Raw genomic sequence first — 20,763 nt, 5'->3', positions numbered from 1 at the left:
GAGCTTTTTGTTTTTCTCTTTCTTCTTTTCCAAGCCCGAGCACGTGTTCACCATGGCCTCTCCACCATCACCATGATCTTCATTGTTTGCTCCACCACTTGGAATAGTGCTAACCTAACTCATGATCACTTAGAGTAAATGATTAGCACATAGAGTTTCATCCATTCATTAAAACCAAACTAAAACTTTCAATCCAGTAACCAACAAGGTGCTTATCTAGGCCACACGTGCTGCCACATAGTTTCGGCCTAGGCTGCCTGAAGACACTACGTGCGTGTTGCCATGGCCACTTCCGGTCTTCCGCATGAGCGTTGTGCCGCGGTACAGTGCCGGTACAGTTCCCGCACTGTGGCCATCATGCCATCGGGATAGGCTAACTGACCATGGTCAGTGACACCGTGTGCACGTGGTGCTGTGGCCACAGGTTCGAGCCACCTCGCTGTGGACATAGTGTCTCGAGTGCGGTTCTGCCGTACAAGCATGTTCGTGGCGGCTGCAACCTAATGAATTATGATCCCGTTGCAACGCACCGACATATTTGCTAGTTACTCCGTATATTAATATAGCACCAGGCGAACAAGTCTAATGAGCGGGTGCCGGATGACAAAAAAGTGAACGTCCCAAAGAGCCGCGCCAGACATGGAGCAGCGCACGCCGCTGCCTGCCGCGGACTCGGCGTCGGCTGAGCATCGCCTCAAACGCTTCGTGGACAAAATCAAAAAACCACGGACGCCACCACTGCTGCAACTTCCCTCACCAGAGCAGGCGCATTGCAGCACAAAGCCTTTCGCACATCCCTGCATCAAAAAGGGAAGGGTTCCTTGTGAGCAAGCGGCTCGGGCACACTGAAGCACAGGCGGAGCTCGCGTCCACGGCGAAGCCGACATATGATGAAATCTTTGGCAACAACCATGACCATATGCAGGCATTACGTGAGCTATTTCCGCCGGAGGGCGACGTCGGTGCGCGCAAGAGGCGCCGCCAGCAGACCACGAGAGCATAACTTGCCCCGGGTTTTCTCCAAGCACCTTGGTTGCCTTCTAAAGCGAGTAATAGGCTAAGCGTCGTGTCATGTCAGGGAGACAATGAGCTTTATTGAAAATCTTTAAGTCATCCCATTGTAATCAAACTATTCTCTCTTAATACAAAGATGTGCAAATCTTTTACGTGATCCAGAAAAAATATTAATATAGCAAAGGAAAATATCAGCAGTAGCTCTAAATAAATATGATAGGTCTACAATAAGGATGCATAAGACGAGAATACTTTCCAAATAGTAGCTGAGCATGAAGTTTAACGTGAAGTAATTGCCTTGGATGAGCAAATTACCTATTTATTGTTAGACCACTATAAATGTTCTTTTGCGATGTGGTTATCCTTGAGAATTGCTAGTAGCTACATCTTAAATATGCACCAAGTTTAGGATCTTGACTGATTAAAACATAGACTTAATCTATAACTGAATGGTCCAATCTTACTCCTTCTGTCTCAAAATAGAAGTCATTCTCGCTTTCTGAGAAGTCAATTTTTTAACTTTGACCAATTATATATAAAAGAATATTAATATTTATAATACATAATTAGTATCATTAGATAGATCATTGAATATACTTTCATAATAAATTTATTTGGAGATATAAATATTGCACGTATTATCTACAAACCTAGTCAAAGCTGAGAAAATTTAACATGCACGTATCTCGTAACGTTGTTCTTTTTGGGACGGAGGAGCGAGTCATGTCCCACGTCAGCATGATACACTGGTTAACACAATGAAAACACGGCTTTGCTATGTTTCTACTCTGAGGGAAAACGAACCACCCAGTATCGTCATGGATGGCAGGATGGGTCAGGCCCAAAGTTAGTCATGAGTGGCAGGATGGGTCAGGCCCAAATGGCGCAGCGAGGGTCAGGCACAGGGGCGGTTCACTTTCTGGCCGATGCTTCCTGGTGCAGCGTCGGAGCTGAGATTGATCCAATCCGAATCCGAATTATGAGGATATGGATAAGAACTTTTAATATTCATGCGGATATGGAAAATTTGAATTCAATTTTGAGCGGATGCAGGGTAGAATACGGAATAGGTAAAATCCGGTGGATATGGATTATCCGCAATTTCTATGCAGGATTATCCGATGTTTAAAATAGGATATCCGAAAGTTTTTCTTCCTAGACTAAAGAATTTGGGATTTAAAAAAGTTTGTTAGCTGAGAACTCTTTATTTTGTGATATGGTTGTTTGATGTCCTAATTTTAAAATTAAGAATTTGCTAGGTGTTATTGTTTATTGGCTAATAACTTATCATTTTTTAGTGAAAATATCATGTTAAGTGTTAATTATCAGTGTGATAACCGCAATATGGAATGCAATGCAAGATTATTATCTATTGCTTGTTCTTGGTTCTTTACTAAATCAATTCTTGACAAACTTATAATTCTCTACGTATGCACATATTACTCAACTATTTAAATCCGTCTCCGATCTGGTTTCGCTCCATATCCAGACCACTTCCGACATCCGAAAAAATCCACATCCGTGTATTATCCGCTCCGCACCGAATCCGAAAAAGAAAAACGGATTAGGATATGAGACAGGCATTATCCGCACCGATCCAATCCGTTTTCATCCTTAGCTGAGATCAATGCCTCGTGTGGCCCATGTGCTTGTCCACTGAAAATTACCGCCATGAAGATTACCGGCACTAGTCACCGTATTCCTCCGTCTAAAGATAATAATTAACGTATCTCATTTTAATAAAAAAAACAAATGTTGTAAATGCTAAGTAATAATTATCCCAGTTAGATATAAATTCATACAGAGATAAAACTTGTATCAATAGATTTATATTCAAAATATCTCTACATTTAATATTATTTTTTAAAAAAATAACAACGTATTTAAAAAATTTAATGGTTGAAATCTATGTTATAGTCTTTTCTCATCAAAATACTGTGTATCATCTCGTAATGGAGGGAGGAGTAATTTCAAGACGTATATGGGAATTGACACCATTATCTTTCCCTTAGGATGTTCCTGTGTTCAACTGTTACTCCGTTTCTGAGTATAAAAGAATCTTTGAATTAGAGATTCCTTAAAGACGACCTAGATCGGAGGATTTTTATTTTATACTAGTATCAAAAAAATCATTGTTGGGAAGAACGTTCTTCTCGGCACCTAGGGTTTCCCTAGGCGACTCGAGCGGTTCAGTTGGTGGTGTCTGGATCTTCGTCTCTTCCTCCCTCTTCCTTAATCCTCCAAGCGCACCATTGCCTTGAGATTCCTTGCCTAGGTTTTCCTCCTGTTCTGACTGCCCTCTGCGTGTTTGGTACAGTTTTGCCCCGTGTGTCCACGAAAACCCCAAAACCCTAGTTTTTGCTAGCCCTTGTACCTTGTGTCCACAGACTTTCCGATCGCCTTTGGAGTGTTGGCAGTGCGGAGACGGGCTCCCGAGTGGGGTTTCGATGGAGGGGGTGGAGGGGATGTTAAAGAAACTGCAACTGTCGTCGGAGGAGAAGAGAAGCATCAAGTTTGAGGCGGAGGCAGGGAGCGGGGAGAATGATCGCCCACCTCAGGCAGTCGCGAAGCTGTTCTCGGAGAGGAACGTTCGTCCTGATGTCATTGAGCAGTCTGTGGGGTGGATTTGGTGTCCAGTGAGGGGAATCTCATGCAAAGATCTTGGAGATAATGTCTTCTTGATCTCGTTCAACCAGGCGTCGGGTTTGAGGAGGGCATTGGATGATGGGCCCTGGATGATTTCAAAGGAACTCCTGGTGGTTACGGAGTTTGATGAGGCGAAATTGGTGGATGAATTTGACTTCTCCGTTGTTCCGATCTGGATGCGGGTGGAGCGCCTTCCTCTGGGTCTGATGAATCGGGCAGCAGCTAGGGCGATTGGTGATGATGTTGGAGAGTTCATGGAGGTGGATGCGGATGGAAGTGACTTGGCGACGGGTAGAGATCTGCGTCTCAAGGTCCGGATGGATATCCGTAAACCTCTCCGTCGGGGCATCTTAGCGGATCTGGGACCAGACAAAGGAGATCGGTGGTGCCCGATCACTTATGAACACTTGCCTGATTTCTGTTACATTTGCGGGCTGATCGGTCATGTGGATCGCGCTTGTTCGAAGAAGTTGGGGAAGGGTGAGAAAGCCCCATACAATAGGGAGTTGCGGTATATACCACCTCGTAAGCCGATCGGGGGAATTGGAGGATCGGGGTCGTGGAGAGCTGGGCGTTCTGATAGCTAGGAGCAGTGGAAGCAAGTCTCGGTCGGATGGTCCTTCTTGGAGGAAGGATGCTGAGAAGGGAGATGTGAAGGTGATCGAAGGAAGGAAGGATGATGGGGAAGAGGTTACGAGCCCTATAAAGGAGATGCAACTCTCGGAGAAGACCCTAGGTGCAGTGAGGACTGAGCTGTTTCCAAAGGAGTTGGGCGATGAGCATAGTAAGGGGCACGTGAACAGTACCATGCAGAAAGCCCAGAATACTCCAGCTGTGAAGAATAAGGAAGGGGAGAAAGATAAATTTGGGGGTAAGTTCAAGAGAGTCGAGAGGAATGGCAAGCGGCAGATGGGGGAGACGATCCCGGGGAGACAGAAGAAGAGGAGAGGTAGGGGAGAGGATATGGATCTTGATGAGCAGGCTGAGGTGAAGAGGTCCAAGCGAGGTGTTTCGGTGGAGAAGGCGTCCGAAGTTGAAACTGTTGAAGCGGGCTGTCGGAACAGCCCTGCACGTCCCAATAAACATAATAGCTTGGAACTGCCGGACCGGGGGTTGGGAAACGCCCCGGCAGTTCGGGGGCTTCTTCGGTGCCATATAGCCGAAGAAGCTGACATTCTTTTCTTGTTGGAAACAAAACTAGACGAGAAGAGGATGATTGTGCTCAAAAAGAAGTTGGGTGTGGAGAATTTGGAGGTGGTGGATTGTGAAGGAAAAGGCGGGGGGCTTGCTGTGTTGTGGAGGAGAGGAATCAGTGTGGTTTTGAAGGGTAAATCGAAAAACCACATTGATGTCGAGGTCCTAGAGACTGGTGGACAAAAATGGTGGTTTACTGGGATTTATGGCGAACCCGAGTTGAAGTATAAAACTTGGGAACTTATGGAGTGGTTGAAGGATCAAGACAATGAACAACTCCCCTGGCTGTGCGCGGGACATTTCAATGAAGTCCTCTTTCACCATGAGAAGGAAGGGGGGGTTCCGAGGGCTCAATCTTGTATTGATCGCTTCAATGGTGCTTTGGAGGTATGTGAACTCGATGATCTTGGTTTCTCTGGTGACATTTTCACTTGGAGAAATAAGCAAACCACAGGTAATACACATATAAGGGAGAGGCTCGATCGAGCAGTGGCAAATGCGAGATGGCGTATGAAGTTTCCATTTATGCATGTGAAAAATGGAGATCCCTATCACTCGGATCATAGGCCTGTAGTGCTGTCAACTGAGATGATCCAAAGGGGCGGAGGAGGTGGATGTGGTTTCAAAGTTGAAGCGAGTTGGATAAAAGAGGAGGGTTGTCGAAAAATTATTGAAGAAGCGTGGGCGCTGAGAGAGGGCGTTGGGTGCTGCTTAGGCGAGAGCCTTAGAGGAGTAGCGGCTAGTCTGAAGGATTGGAGCGTGAATGTTTTGGGAGATTTAGAAAAACGTTTAAGGAAGACAAAGAAGGAGCTTGAGAGATGGAGAAGAGAGCCAATTAGTGATGAGTCGGTCAGGAGGGAGGCGATCTGGAGTTACAAAGTGGACCGGCTAGAGGAACAAATTGATATCTATTGGAGACAGAGAGCTCATGTGAATTGGCTGCAGTTCGGGGATCGAAACACGACTTATTTCCATAATGCGTGTTCAGCTAGGAGGAGGAGGAATAGAATTGGTAGTTTGCAGAGGGAGAACAGGAGTTGGATGTCTGATGAGGAGGAGAAGAAGGTGTTTATCTCTAACTATTTCTCCCAGCTTTTCAGGTCAAGTGTGGGAGGCAACGGGGAGCACTTACAGCAACTCCTAGCTGCGGTGCAACCTGCTGTCACTCCAGAAATGAATGCCATGCTTACTGCAGAGTTTATCGTGGAGGAGATCAAGGGTGCACTGGATGCCACTGGTGACCTGAAAGCTCCCGGTCCAGATGGAATGCCGGCCATATTTTTCAAGCAATATTGGGACGTCGTGGGTGAGCAGCTTACCAAGGAGGTGATGACTGTGCTGAGAGGGGGCCGAATGCACCAAGGGTGGAATGACACAATCATCTCGTTGATTCCGAAGGTGGAGCGGCCACAAAAGGTTACTGATCTACGACCCATCAGCTTATGTAATGTGGTATACAAGGTTATTTCAAAAGTCCTGGCCAACAGACTAAGGGGTGTATTACCTGATATTATTACTCCTAACCAAAGTGCTTTCGTACCGGGAAGATTGATATCCGACAATATTCTTATAGTTTATGAGTTAACCCATTATTTGTTGAATAAGAGAGAAGGTAATTTGGGTTATGCTGCCATCAAATTAGATATGAGCAAAGCCTATGACAGGGTTGAATGGTGCTTTTTGGAGAAAATGATGCAACATTTGGGGTTTAATGAGCAGTGGATCTCTTTGATTATGGAGTGTGTAACTACAGTGAAGTATCAGGTAAAGGTGAATGGTGAGCTTACAAACAGTTTTACTCCTGAAAGAGGGCTGCGGCAGGGGATCCCTTATCTCCCTATTTATTCCTACTTTGTGCCGAAGCATTTTCAGCCCTGCTGAAAAAAAGGGAAGCGGATGAATTGATCGCTGGAGTGAAGGTCTGCCATGGTGCACCAAGCATATCACACTTGTTGTTCGCCGATGACTCATTAGTTTTGATTCGAGCGAATGAGGGGGACTGCGGCCACCTGCAGAACATACTCCAACTCTATGAAGATTGTTCTGGACAAGTGATAAACAAAGCAAAGTCAGCAATTCTGTTTAGTAGGAACACAAAACCGGACCAGAGGAAGAAGGTGTGTGACTTACTACAAGTTACAAAGGAGACGATGAATGAGAGATATTTGGGTCTGCCGGTGCATGTTGGGCAGTCCAAGATGAAAACCTTTGCTTATCTGAAAGATCGTATTTGGAAACGAATGTAAGGATGGAATGAAAAATTACCTTTCATGGGCAGGCAAAGAGATTTTGATCAAGGCCGTTGCTCAAGCTATCCCTACATTTGCGATGGGCTGCTTTGATCTCTCTAAATCCTTGTGCGATCAAATTGGTGCTATGATTTGCCGATTTTGGTGGAATCACCAGGAAGGAAAACATAAGATCCATTGGCTGAGTAAGGAACAGATGCTCAAACCGAAAGAAGAAGGAGGGCTGGGGTTTAGAGATATCCACCTATTCAATTTAGGCAATGCTCGCTAAGCAAGTCTGGCGACTATGGCAGCAACCGGACTCCCTGTGCTCGCGGGTTCTGAAAGCCAAATACTTCCCCCATACATCCATTCTGGAAGCCAAGCCAAAGACGGGGATGTCTTATACCTGGCGAAGCATTCTTGGGGCCTTGTTTAGTTGACGAAATTTTTTGGAAATGATACTGTAGCACTTTCGTTGTTATTTGACAATTAGTGTCCAATCATAGTCTAATTAGACTTAAAATATTCGTCTCGTGAATTTCGTCTAAACTGTGTAATTAGTTTTATTTTTTATTTATATTTAATACTTCATACATGCATCTAAAGATTCGATGTGACGGAGAATCTTGAAAAATTTTGCAAAATTTTGAGAACTAAACAGGCACTTGGTGGACTAGATGTGGTGAAGAAAGGCATGATTTGGAGAGTTGGTGATGGGGCTGGGCTAAATATATGGTCGGATCCTTGGATTCCAAGGGAATTTTCCAGGAGACCGCGAACACCACGAGGCCATATTCTACTCTCGGAGGTGGCCGAATTGATAGATCCTTATACTGGACAATGGGATGTGCAGTTGGCCCGAGACACTTTCTGGGAAGAATATGCTGAGTTGATCCTTGCGCTACCTGTCCATCAGGGTCGGGACAATAATCTTGCATGGCATTATGACAAGCATGGTGTTTTCAGTGTTAAAAGTGCTTACAAAGTGGCCCGAGCTGATTTCTTGAGGAACAAATGCAACTTTGGACAGCAAGGAGGAAGCAATTGCAATCCTGGCGGTCCATGGAAAAATATCTGGAAGCTGAGATGCCCAAATAAAATCAAACATTTTCTGTGGCGATTTGCACACAATAGCCACCCTTTGAGATGTAACTTAGCTCGTCGGGGCATGAAAATCTGCACCAGATGCCCAGTTTGCAATCATATGGGGGAAGATTTTTTGCAGGTGCTCTTCAGAGGAACCCATTGGCTACGGCAGTGGGCAAGACTGCAGCGGCGTGATGATCTACGGGACCAGCTGATCCTTGTTAGGCAGCATTTGGAAACTTCAGCCCTGCATTTCTTTAGTTACAGTGAATGGTTATCTACTAGGTTTTGTGGTCTTTCTTAGTCAGGACTTCTCTTCATGTTTTGTTTCCCAAAGTCTGGATGTAAGCTTCTCAACCTTGAAAGTGGTGTGATGTGAACTTTGTAATAATGGGCATGATTCTACCTCGGTAGATGAAGCCGAATATAAACTATCCTTTATCTAAAAAGATGGAGGCCATCTGTTCTTCAAATGCCGAGTGGCAAAACTTCTCTGGCGTTTGCTGGGCATGGAAGCTGAAAGAGTGGAATTGGCCTCTATTCAAATGGCGCTAGGAAATGTAGAGTTTATTCTAAAAGCCAGGGAGCACAAGAAATTGCTGATGGTCATTGCATTATGGATCATTTGGACAAAACAAAATATTATCAGAGAAGAGGGGAGGCGGCGAAGTGCCCAGGACCTCGCTAGATGCGTTGAGTTGTATGCCCATGAAAATCTTGAGCAGTCCAAAACACCGGTGGTCAGGCAAAATTGTCGGCGAAGTCACTGGACAAAGCCCCCTGTGGACATTCTAAAGCTGAATTGTGATGCCTCCTTCCATTCTGATTCGGGGTCAGGCAGCTGGGGTGCACTGATCAGAGACAGCGATGGCGATTCGGTGCTGCCAGGAAGAGGACGAATGGACCATGTATTTAGTCCATTTCATGCCGAGCTAATTGCTTGCCTCCAAGGTACTCAAATGGCAGTGAACCTTTGTATTGGTCGGCTCCAGGTAGAGTCTGATGCACAAGTGGTGAAGGCTATAAATTCGGATGTCTATGATATGTCAGTAGTGGGTCATTTGGTTGATGAAATCAAGTCGCTGGTGTTCTCAAACTTTATTTCTTTTGAGTGCGTTCATGTTGGTAGAGATTGTAATAGAGCCGCTCATGAGCTGGCTGCGCTGGGTCATTTGTGTAACGAGGGTGAGGAGGTGATTACCAACTCTATCCCTGATGCTGTACCTGTGATCGTTGCTAACGATTTGATAGCAAACAAGTAACGAAGGAGCCCAGATTCAAAAAAAAGGATTTTTATTTTATATAAAAAATACATGACTCAACAATCTATTCGATCCTCTTTCTATAGTTGGCTCACGCGTTATCTATGTCATGTAATATAATGCATTCTAGAAATTTTAAGATAAATTAAGAGAGAACATTAAAGAAGAATGTATCCTCATTTTATTTCCTAATCAGACGCTATCATCAATGTGATTAATGATGATTGATTCATAAATAAAAAATATTTAATGTAAAATTGATTTTTGCCCCAAGAATGCATTATATTTGAGAATAAATTTTGAATGGACGCTCTGTATTCCAGGACAGAGTAGGATCCATGCAAGGACCAAGTTCATTTAAAGACCCACAATGTAGGATCTTTCTATGTTTTTCAATCCCATGTTTTGCAATTGCATTCTTGTACACCTTATTCAACCTACTTCCAAGAAGTGGCCAAACAATTCTCAACGACTATACAAGCTCGACTCCAAAATGTAAAATAGTACTCCCTCAAATGCTTGACATTTCTCTAAAAGGTCTCAGCCAAACAGTTTAGATTGGAAACTTAAAAAGATATTAGGCAAAAAAAACTGTCTTTGAAAAATGCTAAAACAATACAGTAGTCAAAACTATATTTTCAGGACTACAATCAAAATGTATCATAGGAATCAAATTTTCAAAACCATCAATAAGCAATTTGGCAACTTTTTAGATTTAATTTGAACACAATAGATATTAGACAGATATGGACGAGCGAATCATGAGCTATTAGGTAAACAGGCACAAACTGCGACAAGGGTAGTAACAAAACTCATAACCATGTATGGCTCACACCCCATGTTCGATATCAAAATAACAGAAATGAGTCTTAATAGCACCCTGGATTTAACCAATGAAAATAACAGTACTAAATCGACCAGACAAACATTGCTAGCACAGTTTAGTTGTTCAAGCAATAACAGCAATAACGTGACCAAAACGAGATATTTTAAGCTCCCACTAGGTATCCCTCAAGCAGACACAGAACCAGCCAGACACCTCATTTCTTCTTGGCAGCAGCCTTGGTCACCTTCGCTCCAGTTGGGTCCTTCTTCTCCACACTCTTGATGACTCCGACGGCCACCGTTTGCCTCATGTCCCGGACAGCAAAGCGACCAAGAGGAGGATACTGAGAAAAGGTCTCCACCACCATGGGCTTGGTGGGAACCATCTTCACCATACCAGCATCACCGTTCTTGAGGAATTTAGGCTCCTTCTCAAGCTCCTTGCCAGACCGTCTATCAATCTTGGTAACCAGCTCAGCAAATTTGACAGCAATGTGTGACGTGTGGCAGTCCAGCACTGGGGCGTAGCCATTGCCAATCTGCCCAGGGTGGTTCATGATGATGACCTGGGAGGTGAAGCTAGCAGCCTCCTTGGCAGGGTCATCCTTGGAGTTGGAGGCCACAAACCCACGCTTCAGATCCTTCACAGCAACATTCTTAACGTTGAAGCCAACATTGTCACCAGGAAGGGCCTCCTGGAGAGCCTCATGGTGCATCTCAACAGACTTAACCTCAGTAGTAAGGCCGCTAGGACCAAAGGTAACAACCATACCAGGCTTGATGACACCAGTCTCAACTCGCCCAACAGGAACAGTTCCAATACCACCAATCTTGTACACATCCTGAAGAGGGAGACGCAGGGGCTTGTCTGAAGGCCTCTTCGGCTCATTGATCAAGTCCAGAGCCTCAAGTAGGGTTGGGCCCTTGTACCAGTCAAGGTTGGTGGACCTCTCAATCATGTTGTCACCTTCAAAACCAGAGATGGGAACAAAGTGGATCTTGTCAGGGTTGTACCCAACCTTCTTCAGGTAGGAAGAGACTTCCTTCACAATCTCATCATAACGGGCCTTTGAGTACTTGGGTGTGGTGGCATCCATCTGTAAAACAGCAAAACCCGAACAATACCATTAGTTGAACGAGATAAGTGACCTAAACAGCAAGCAAACAGTAAAAAATGCAAGAACATAATAATCAAAACTAATAACTGGTAGACTACACTTGCTTAAGGAATGAAATTTCTTGGGGGTCAACAGAAATAACCGCCAGGCAGATAAACATACTTCACAAATTTATACATGCTAACTAGAGCAGGCTATAAAAATATAAAGCACGCAAAACTGGTGCATGCCAACAAATCCTACTAATTAACAAAGTAACAATTATAATCATATAAAGACAGTTAAATTATGCAAACTCTCATGCTTTAATTACATATGTATTGCAAGTATTCCAAGAACTTCAGAATTTCTAAAAACAAGTGGAATCATAAATTTAAATGATCTATTGGAAAATTGTCCTGGAAAAATCATATTAGATTATGAAAACTGATGAAAATGAATTGCTATCATACATTAACATGTAGGAAGCAGATGGCCTAAATTAGCTATTTAATCAGAACGCAAATACAGTATCCAACCTGAAGACAGTATAATTGAGTGCAGATAAATATTGCTAGACTATTCAAGCACATAATTACAAGCATCTCAGATCATGAACCAGACTAGAGAGGAATTTCTGGAATCATACCTTGTTGCAGCAGCAAATCATCTGCTTCACTCCAAGTGTGAAAGCAAGGAGAGCATGCTCACGGGTCTGGCCATCCTTAGAGATACCAGCCTCAAAACCACCAGTGGTGGAGTCAATGATAAGAACAGCACAGTCAGCCTGGGAAGTGCCAGTGATCATATTCTTGATGAAGTCACGGTGTCCAGGGGCATCAATGACAGTGCAGTAGTACTTGGTGGTCTCGAACTTCCACAGGGCGATATCAATTGTGATACCTCTCTCACGCTCGGCCTTGAGCTTGTCAAGCACCCACGCATACTTGAATGACCTCTTGTTCATCTCCGCAGCCTCTTTCTCGAACCTCTCGATCACACGCTTGTCAATACCACCAAGCTTGTAGATCAGGTGGCCAGTGGTGGTCGACTTGCCAGAGTCGACATGGCCAATGACCACAATGTTGATGTGAGTCTTCTCCTTACCCATGGCTTAAGGGAAATGTTACACTGCTGCTTACATCAAAATTAGCAGATAAAAACAGTTAGAAATAAATATATGTACATCAAATTTAGCAGATAAAAACAGTTAGAAATAAATATATGGGAATAAACCAGAAATCAAACAATCCCCAAGAACAGGAAAAACTAAAGTGGAAGTACCCCACACACGTAATATCAGAGATCGGAAACTGAATCTAATGAACAACGCAACAGTAATAATCTATGGCCGAGATTCAGTTGCAAACTGCAATCAGGTTTATATACGGAGTACATACGAAAGGTAGATGAGGAGGCGGAAACAAAACTACTCCAGCACATGAATCGGCTCAGTTCAAACACGAAAAACAGAGTTCAAGTGTCTCAGCCACGTAATATCATAGATCGGAAACTGGATCTAGTCTAGAACAACGAAACGGTTATAATTTATGGCTCAACAGTTGTAAACTGCAATCAAGTTCATACATAGACACTAAATAAAAGGTAGCGGGGGCGGAAACAACACTAGATTAGAAATCCAGTGCATGAATCGGCTCAGCTCATCACACATAGACGACAAACTCTAATCAAGTGCATGAATCGACTCACCCCATCACACATAGACGACAAACCCAGTAGATCTGGGCATCAAACGAACAGGCTCAAAGCACAGCGAAAAGAGAACGAAGAGAAGCGCGCTCAAAGCACAGCGAAAAGAGAAGGAAGAGAAGCGCGCGCGCGCGCGCGTGCGGCAGAGTACCTCGTCGGGCGACAGCGAAGTGGCGTGGTTACGGCCTGATACGGTGATGGCGCGTCGGCTACTCCCGGTCTGCGGCGGCCGACTGCGTATGAGGGTTTGTGAACAGGATGGTGCTAGGTTTTTATAAGGAAGGCGCCCTAGGGTTAGGGCATGGATGAATGGGCTATTGGGCCCAAAAATAACTTCATGGGCCACAAATGAAAAAAAAAACGTCCGACCTGCACATTCTACTCCGTGTGCTACAAGACGTCAAGACCCAAGAGACCCGACCAACCACGTATCCTTAAACGAAACATGGTGAAGAGCATCCGAGGTGATCTCGGAATCTACGGACAGGTTATCCACGAGATCAATGTGAGGAAGACAGCTTTTAATACTGTCGAGTTTGTACATGAGCATAGGGACTCGAACACTGATGCTCATAGAATAGGTCGTAGTTCGATCCATACCGAGGTAGGGCGACATGTTTGGTTCTTGAATCCACCTGATTGTATGTAATATGTACAATCCTCCTATTTGATAGAGAGTGTGGTGTTGCTAAAAAATTAAAACGAAACATGAAAAATTAAATTCAAAAAGGTATTTTGGTCGCTCAAAAATTTTCAACTTTTGGTATACTAGCGCGGGTACTGCGTGCGAGTGGGATAGAGGACGATGGGGAAAGAAACGTTGAGGGAGGAGACGTCGTGAGCGAATTCAACTGCAGAAAGATTTTGAAGGTACGGGGATCCTAGATTTAAGAAGTTTGAATTTATGCTTGTTATGCTCTTATAGATCTTTAGATACCAGTTACACTCTAATATCATATAGACTAGAATTTTAGACTTTAAATATAGGTCTAATAGACCAAATTTTTTTTGTCCTAACGAGGGCTTCGTTTCCCTTTTGCAAAAGGGTCCTTTACTCCTTTGGACCATTCAAGCAACCCATATAGGTAAATTTCTTGGAAATGGGAAAAATGATAGATTTTGGAAAAATAGCTAGTTGGAAATTCAAGTTTGGCTATTCAATTTTAGCACTTATATGTAATTAATAACAAGCAAGGGAACATCTCTACTCCTAAAAAGCCCATAGTTGAATCGTCAACGCCTTCTTCGCCCCGCTAGGCTTCCTTTGCCCTGCCTGCGATCTGACGTGCCCCGACACATGGGGCCCACCCGTCTCCGTCCACGTCTCCTCAAGACCCTGACTTGGTCAAACTCTCCTCGCGCTCCTTCTCTGCTGCCATCACCGCCGCCAGCTCCATCCTTAGGGCTCCCCGTCCTTGCCAGCTCCGCGCAGGACTCTCATCGCCCTCTTTGATGTCGTGTGCTGCCCCAAAGACCCCCGCGCCGCCTCTGCTATCGCCACCACCACCACCTCAACCCGCTTTTGTCTCTGCCAAGCGAGGAGGAGGCGACGAGAAATATTGCGGCGAGAGGAGACAGGAGAAGAACCCTACACAGCGCCTTGCACGTTGTTGTCACCACCCGTCCTCCTCCGGCACCGGTAACGGCCGTTGTGAGGGCGCCAGGAAGTTGAGCTCTCCTCTGGTGCCGAAGACGACCAGGTGAGTGTCCGCTTGTCCGGAATCTAGCTGCTTTGAATGGCAACACCTCACAGCAGTCTAGAACCCTAGCTGCCTTGAATCTAGCTCGCTTGTTCCTCGCAGCACCTAGCAGCAGTTTGCCCTGGCCCAATGCCGCTGTAGACCATGTTCGACCTCTACATTCTCTGCCGTGCAGACGCCACGGCCTCCGGTTGTCCTGATGCGAGCCACCACCACAAGTAGTACAGCGAGGTCACCCCAAAGCTCCTCAGCCTATCACTTTCACTGTCCTACCAAAAATTTTGCCTTATGCATTCCTTACCTTTTTCAGGCATTGAATTGATTTACTGGTGTCAGAAAAAAAAATTGGTGCTAAGATTTGCATTCAAACAAAAATAATCTAGAGGACATTCATGTCTACTTATTAGTATTTTCTAAAACTCTGCCTGAAAATCTGGCCTTGTATATTTATGCAGCCAATTTTAGACCATCCACAAACCCAGATAATTTCATAGTATCTTTGTGCTCGAGAAAAAAAATATGATGTACCTATTCCAATCTCACAATCAGAGGCAGTATCTCCCAGGGCATAGCACTGCACCTGCAAGGTTAGCATTTTGTGTTGAATATTTGATCAATTTACGACTTATATTAATCCATAAAAACGACTTAACCAATAGTAACAGTACCACTACCCATACTGAAACACCACCACTACTGCAGGTAGTATTTAACGGAGCAGCAACCAAGTACGTTATCAACGCTAACAGAAAAACATATGAACAATAGCGCACAGTGGGATTAGGTTTATACCCTCGGGTGGGACTGCCGATACCTGCGGACAGTGAGCCACCATCTTCTCCGTCGGTGGCATTGGTGCGGGCACCAGTCCTCCTCGTGTCCACCATGTTGCAGAGGAGGTCGCGCCGGGAAGCTTCTGCAGGTGCGGTGTCGGAGCAGTAGCACAGGACTCTCCCGTCAGGAAGCAGAAGCAGCTGCGGTGTCAGAGCAGTAGCACGGACTCTCCCGTCAGGAAGCAGAAGCACCCGAACAGGAATCTGCAAAAGCGAAGACGGGGCAGCAGTCGCGCCGGGAAGTCGGCGCTCCCCAAAAACTTGATTCCCCGCCTACCCGTGCAGGTACGCTTGACGGGGGAAGTTCCGGAGGCCTGCTACCGAAGCTCCCTGTGCGCGCAGGGAACTCCGGTCGGAGATGCAGACAAACAGCTCGCTCAGATGTTGCGGAGAAGAGGAAGAGGAAGAGTCGGGTCTATCCCCCGCCGGACAGGGGTGCCCCCCCTATAGCCGCGCCGTTCCCCATCTGTCCGTTAGGCCCTGTCGGGGGAATGAACCTGGACAGGGTGGTTGGGCATTGGGAGTTGGCTGCGGCGGCTAGGGTTTTGGTTGGGCCAAGCGACAAAACCAGGCTAGGCCCATGCCCCACACCCACGCCCACGGCCTCGGCCCGGCCCGACGCGTCGCGCGCGGGCGGCTCGGCGGCGGCGGCGGCGCGCGCGTGTGGCCTCCCGGTTCTCCCTCTCAACTTGTCTATGTGAGAGTCTTAAGACTCACTATTTAAGTTGAGAACCTTTTTAGTGAATTTCCCATGTGGTACTAATCACTTTTTCACTTAACAATAATTGTGGGCCTTTGAAATTTATTTGATTAATTAGAATAAATAATGGGCCTGGCCCAAATTAATCTAACAATCCCCACCAAACTTCAGAAGTCCACAGTTAATGTCTTCAGTTCTGAGCTTGTTTGATATACCAGTGTTTCGATGGAGACTATTAAGTTGAACATCCATCTAGAAAAGGAGTTTACACTCATTTACAACTAACCAATGGACTATGCCTTGAATTGACAGTTTTGTGCAAAGTGAGGCTCACTCGATTTCTTTACTGATACTAGGCTGCCTGTAGCATCCCCTCTGGTTGGAGCATATAAGTCATACTCCTGGCCTATTCATGAGTATCTAGAGATCACCCAAATCTCATAGATTGTGACTAGCAATCGAACTCATATAGGTGTGTTCCTTTAAGATGCCCTGTAGGCCGACATCTTTGCTTCTCATTAAGCCACTCGGATCACATTGAGGTATTTGCCAACCTGCCATATAGATAGGAAGAGAAGTGCATTACTCAAGAGATTGACCTTTATTAAAAGGGTCTCTTCCCTCAATCTACCCATAGCTTGTTTCATCATCCTAATTCACGGGATCTCCGATCACATAGGACAAGTTGCCACTACGATAGAACTTTATGTGGGTCTCAGTCCCATCTCACTCGATGCACTATCTATCACATTACGTGATAGTCCCTTAGTAAATTGATCTGCCAGATTTTTAGACGTATGGACATAGTCCAATGCTATTACTCCGGAGTTTCTCAATTTTTTGACATATTTTAACCGCTGCTTTACATGCCTAGTGGTCTTCATGTTGTCCTTTGAACTGTTTACCTTGATAATTACTGTTTGGTTATCACAGTTCATAGAAATTGCGGGCACAGGTTTTTCAACCACCAGCAAATCCATAAGGAGCTCACGGAGCCATTCAGCCTCAACAGTAGCGGTATCAAGTGCTGCAAGTTCTGCTTCCATTGTTGACCTCGTTAAGATGGTCTGCTTGCAAGACTTCCAGGAAACAGCGCCACCTCCAAGTGTGAATGCATATCCACTTGTGGCCTTTAACTCATCAGCATCAGATATCCAATTTGCATCACAATAGCCCTCAAGTACCTTTCGGGTACCCAGTATAGTGAATGCCAAAGCTCGACGTTCCCTTTAGATAGCGCAATACTCTTTCAAGAGCACGCCAGTGATCATCTCCCGGATTTAAAACAAACCGGCTTAATTTGCTCACAGCAAATGAGATGTCAGGCCTCGTTGCACTAGCCAAGTACATTAGCAAGCCAATGATTTGGGAGTATCTCAACTGATCCCTCATTATTCTTCGGTTCTTTCTCAGGACCACGCTTGGATCATAGGGAGTGGACACAGGCTTGCAGTCACTATAACCAAAGCGACTCAGTACCTTTTCCACATAGTGAGTTTGTACAAGTGTTACCCCACCATTTTCTCCCCTTAGTAATTTGATGTTTAGTATCACATCAGCCACTCCCAAATCCTTCATGTCAAAGCTCTTTGACAGAAAGTCCTTGACTTCCTCAATCACATTGAGGCTTGTCCCAAAGATTAGTATGTCATCCACATACAAACACAGGATTACTCCTTCTCCCCTACCATAGCGGTAGTACACACATTTGTCGACTTCATTCGTAACGAAGCCAGCAGATGTCATAGTTTTATCAAACTTTTCATGCCATTGCTTAGGTGCTTGTTTTAGGCCATACAAAGACTTCAATAATTTACACACCTTTCCTTCTTGACCTTCTACTACGAAACCATCAGGCTGATCCATGTAGATCTCCTCATCTAACTCTCCATTTAGGAAAGCCGTCTTAACATCCATCTGATGAACGAAAAGACCATGAGACGCAGCCAGGGCAAGCAGTACTCGGATTGTGGTCAATCGGGCCACTGGTGAATAAGTATCAAAGAAGTCCTCGCCTTCTTTCTGGGTATAACCCTTAGCCACAAGCCTTGCCTTGTACTTTTCAATCGTACCATCAGGCCTAAGCTTTTTCTTGAACACCCATTTACATCCTATAGGCTTGCACCCATAAGGACGATCAACAATCTCCCAAGTTCCATTGGTCATAATTGAATCCATCTCACTTCGCACTACTTCCTTCCAGTAGTCAGCATCGGGAGAGGAAAATGCCTCAGCAATGGTGCTTGGAGTGTCATCCACGAGGTATATAGTGAAATCATCACCAAAAGACTTTACAGTCCTCTGTCTCTTACTCTTTCGAGTAGCTCCACTATTATCCTCCTCAGGATTCTCAACACATGTTTGTTCAAGATGTTCTGTTGGCGCCATGGGGGAATCAATAGGTTTTTGACTAGATGTGCTAGGTACATTTCCTCTCATAGAAAATTCATTCTCAAAGAAAGTAGCATCTCTGGACTCAATCACTGCACCGACATGCATGTCAGGTACTCCAGAGCTTACAACTAGGAATCTATAGCCGATGCTGTGTAAAGCGTAACCGAGGAACACACAATCTACAATTTTTGGTCCAAGTTTGCGTTTTTTGATGATTGGCACATTCACCTTGGCCAAGCATCCCCAAGTGCGCAGGTATAAGAGAGTTAACCTTTTCTTTTCCCATTCCTCGAATGGTGTTACTTCTTTACTCTTTATAGGAACTCTATTCAGGACATGACATGCCGTCAATATAGCCTCACCCCACCATTTGTTGGGAAGTCCCGCAGTGTCTAACATGGCGTTAACCAAATCAGTTAGAGTGCGATTCTTTCGTTCGGCAATCCCATTGGATTGGGGGGAGTATGGAGGCGTCCTCTCATGAATAATTCCATGTTCCTCGCATAATGAATCAAACTCATGTGAAAAGTATTCTCCCCCACGATCAGACCTCAACCGTTTAATTTTTCTTTCCAATTGGTTCTCTACTTCAGCTTTATAGATTTTAAAATAACACATTGCTTCATCCTTTGTTTTTAGCAAGTACACATAGCAAAATCTAGTGCTATCATCAATAAGAGTCATGAAATATTTCTTTCCTGCTTTGGTCAACACACCATTCATCTCGTACAGATCAGAATGAATGAGATCTAGCGGTGCCAAATTTCTCGCCTCTTTCACAGCCTTGTGAGGCTTGCGAGGTTGCTTCGCTTGAACACAAGCATGGCACTTTGTTGACACCGTTTTTTGCACGTGTCAAAATAATCGGAGTGGACTAATCGGCAGGGGGAAAGTTATTGAATACTTTGATAGCCGATGAAAGCCAGCTTGTAAAGATGGTTGCCGATGGCTGGTAATGGTCGATGGAAAGGTTGATTTGGACTCGGGCGTTGCCGATGAGGTTGGAGGTGTTATTGTCGATGCCGATGAAGGGAGGATTGAAGACTGCTGCCGATGAAACGGGGAGTATGCCGATGAAGGAAGACTTGAAGACTACTGCCGATGAAATAGGGAGTATGCCGATGGGAAGGAGGACGGTGAGATTTCCATCGTAATTGAGGCGGACAGGGAAATAGATAGGAGTTGATTTCCTTTTCTATATTTGTTGGAGTATGATTCATGTAAGAGTCACGTGTTTCCTTAGATATGGGATTGGTGTCCTAGTTGTGTTTGGTTGTGTCTCTTTAGATCAGGGTATAAATATAGAGTAAGGGGCAATGTAATAGATATATGAATCAATATCAAAACCAATTTTTACTCCTATTTGCATCTACTTACTTTTCGGCGACTTCGTCAATTTGCATATTTTTTCTTTTTTTTACGAGTTCTCATTGATTCGGCGAGCTGCATCGTTTCAGTACGACCTTCGGCGATTCTTGAGTTCTGCGTGAGCACCTCTTGGCCGTGACTTCCGGGCGTATCGCTGTTGTCAGGACCAAAGTGTTCGTATCTTCATCCTTGTCGATTAGCAGGTCAAATCGACTGGCACGCTTTGGATATCGATTCGGGTATTAGCCCTTTGTGTTTGCAGATCCACTTTTTGCATCAACACATCTTTTGGCACGCTCGGTGGGACCAATCAATCAATATGTTCAATCCCGAGATCGATTCAGGGAACATTATCGCAGTATCAGAAGAAGATCTCAAGGAAGAACAGAGGCAGGCTATGGAAAAGGCTGTAGAAGAATACAAGCAGCTTTGTCTGAGATCGTTTAGCTTGAACAAGAGTGGACAAGTCATCCAGAAGCAAGATTTGCCGTTGCCTCGGCAGGTTACCTTTGACTCCAATCCTGGTAAACTTCAAGAGATGGTTAACTCTGCAGTAAATCATGCTTTGATTAATCACTCCAATGTGCTGTCCAATACTGTTCATAATGCTGTGGTTCGAACTCTCAAAGAAGGACAAGCGGCACCACATTACGTTGGGCCTGCCTATCATCAACCAGAGCCGGCATCTGTCAAAACTCCATCG

At 44.8% G+C, this 20,763-nt stretch overlaps 2 protein-coding genes across 2 annotated transcripts; one reads left to right on the top strand and one right to left on the bottom strand.

Moving 5' to 3' along the window:
* The first annotated feature begins 3,461 nt into the window (after positions 1 to 3,461).
* LOC136524253 (uncharacterized) lies at positions 3,462 to 6,735 on the top strand. Its single transcript, XM_066517691.1, has 2 exons — positions 3,462 to 3,987; positions 4,244 to 6,735. Exons 1-2 carry the CDS (start codon positions 3,462 to 3,464, stop codon positions 6,733 to 6,735), a joined length of 3,018 nt encoding a protein of 1,005 aa, XP_066373788.1.
* A 3,501-nt stretch (positions 6,736 to 10,236) lies between these two features.
* LOC136520227 (elongation factor 1-alpha-like) lies at positions 10,237 to 13,314 on the bottom strand. Its single transcript, XM_066513676.1, has 3 exons — positions 13,217 to 13,314; positions 12,005 to 12,489; positions 10,237 to 11,355 (listed from the first exon to the last, which is right to left on the bottom strand). Exons 2-3 carry the CDS (start codon positions 12,464 to 12,466, stop codon positions 10,474 to 10,476), a joined length of 1,344 nt encoding a protein of 447 aa, XP_066369773.1. The 5' UTR covers positions 12,467 to 12,489; positions 13,217 to 13,314; the 3' UTR covers positions 10,237 to 10,473.
* Positions 13,315 to 20,763: the final 7,449 nt, after the last annotated feature.

The sequence above is a fragment of the Miscanthus floridulus genome, chromosome 18 (assembly GCF_019320115.1).
Source record: "Miscanthus floridulus cultivar M001 chromosome 18, ASM1932011v1, whole genome shotgun sequence".
Lineage (NCBI taxonomy): Eukaryota > Viridiplantae > Streptophyta > Magnoliopsida > Poales > Poaceae > Miscanthus > Miscanthus floridulus.
The sequence above is the reverse complement of the archived record's forward strand: the minus strand, read 5'-3'. Positions and strand labels throughout refer to the sequence as shown.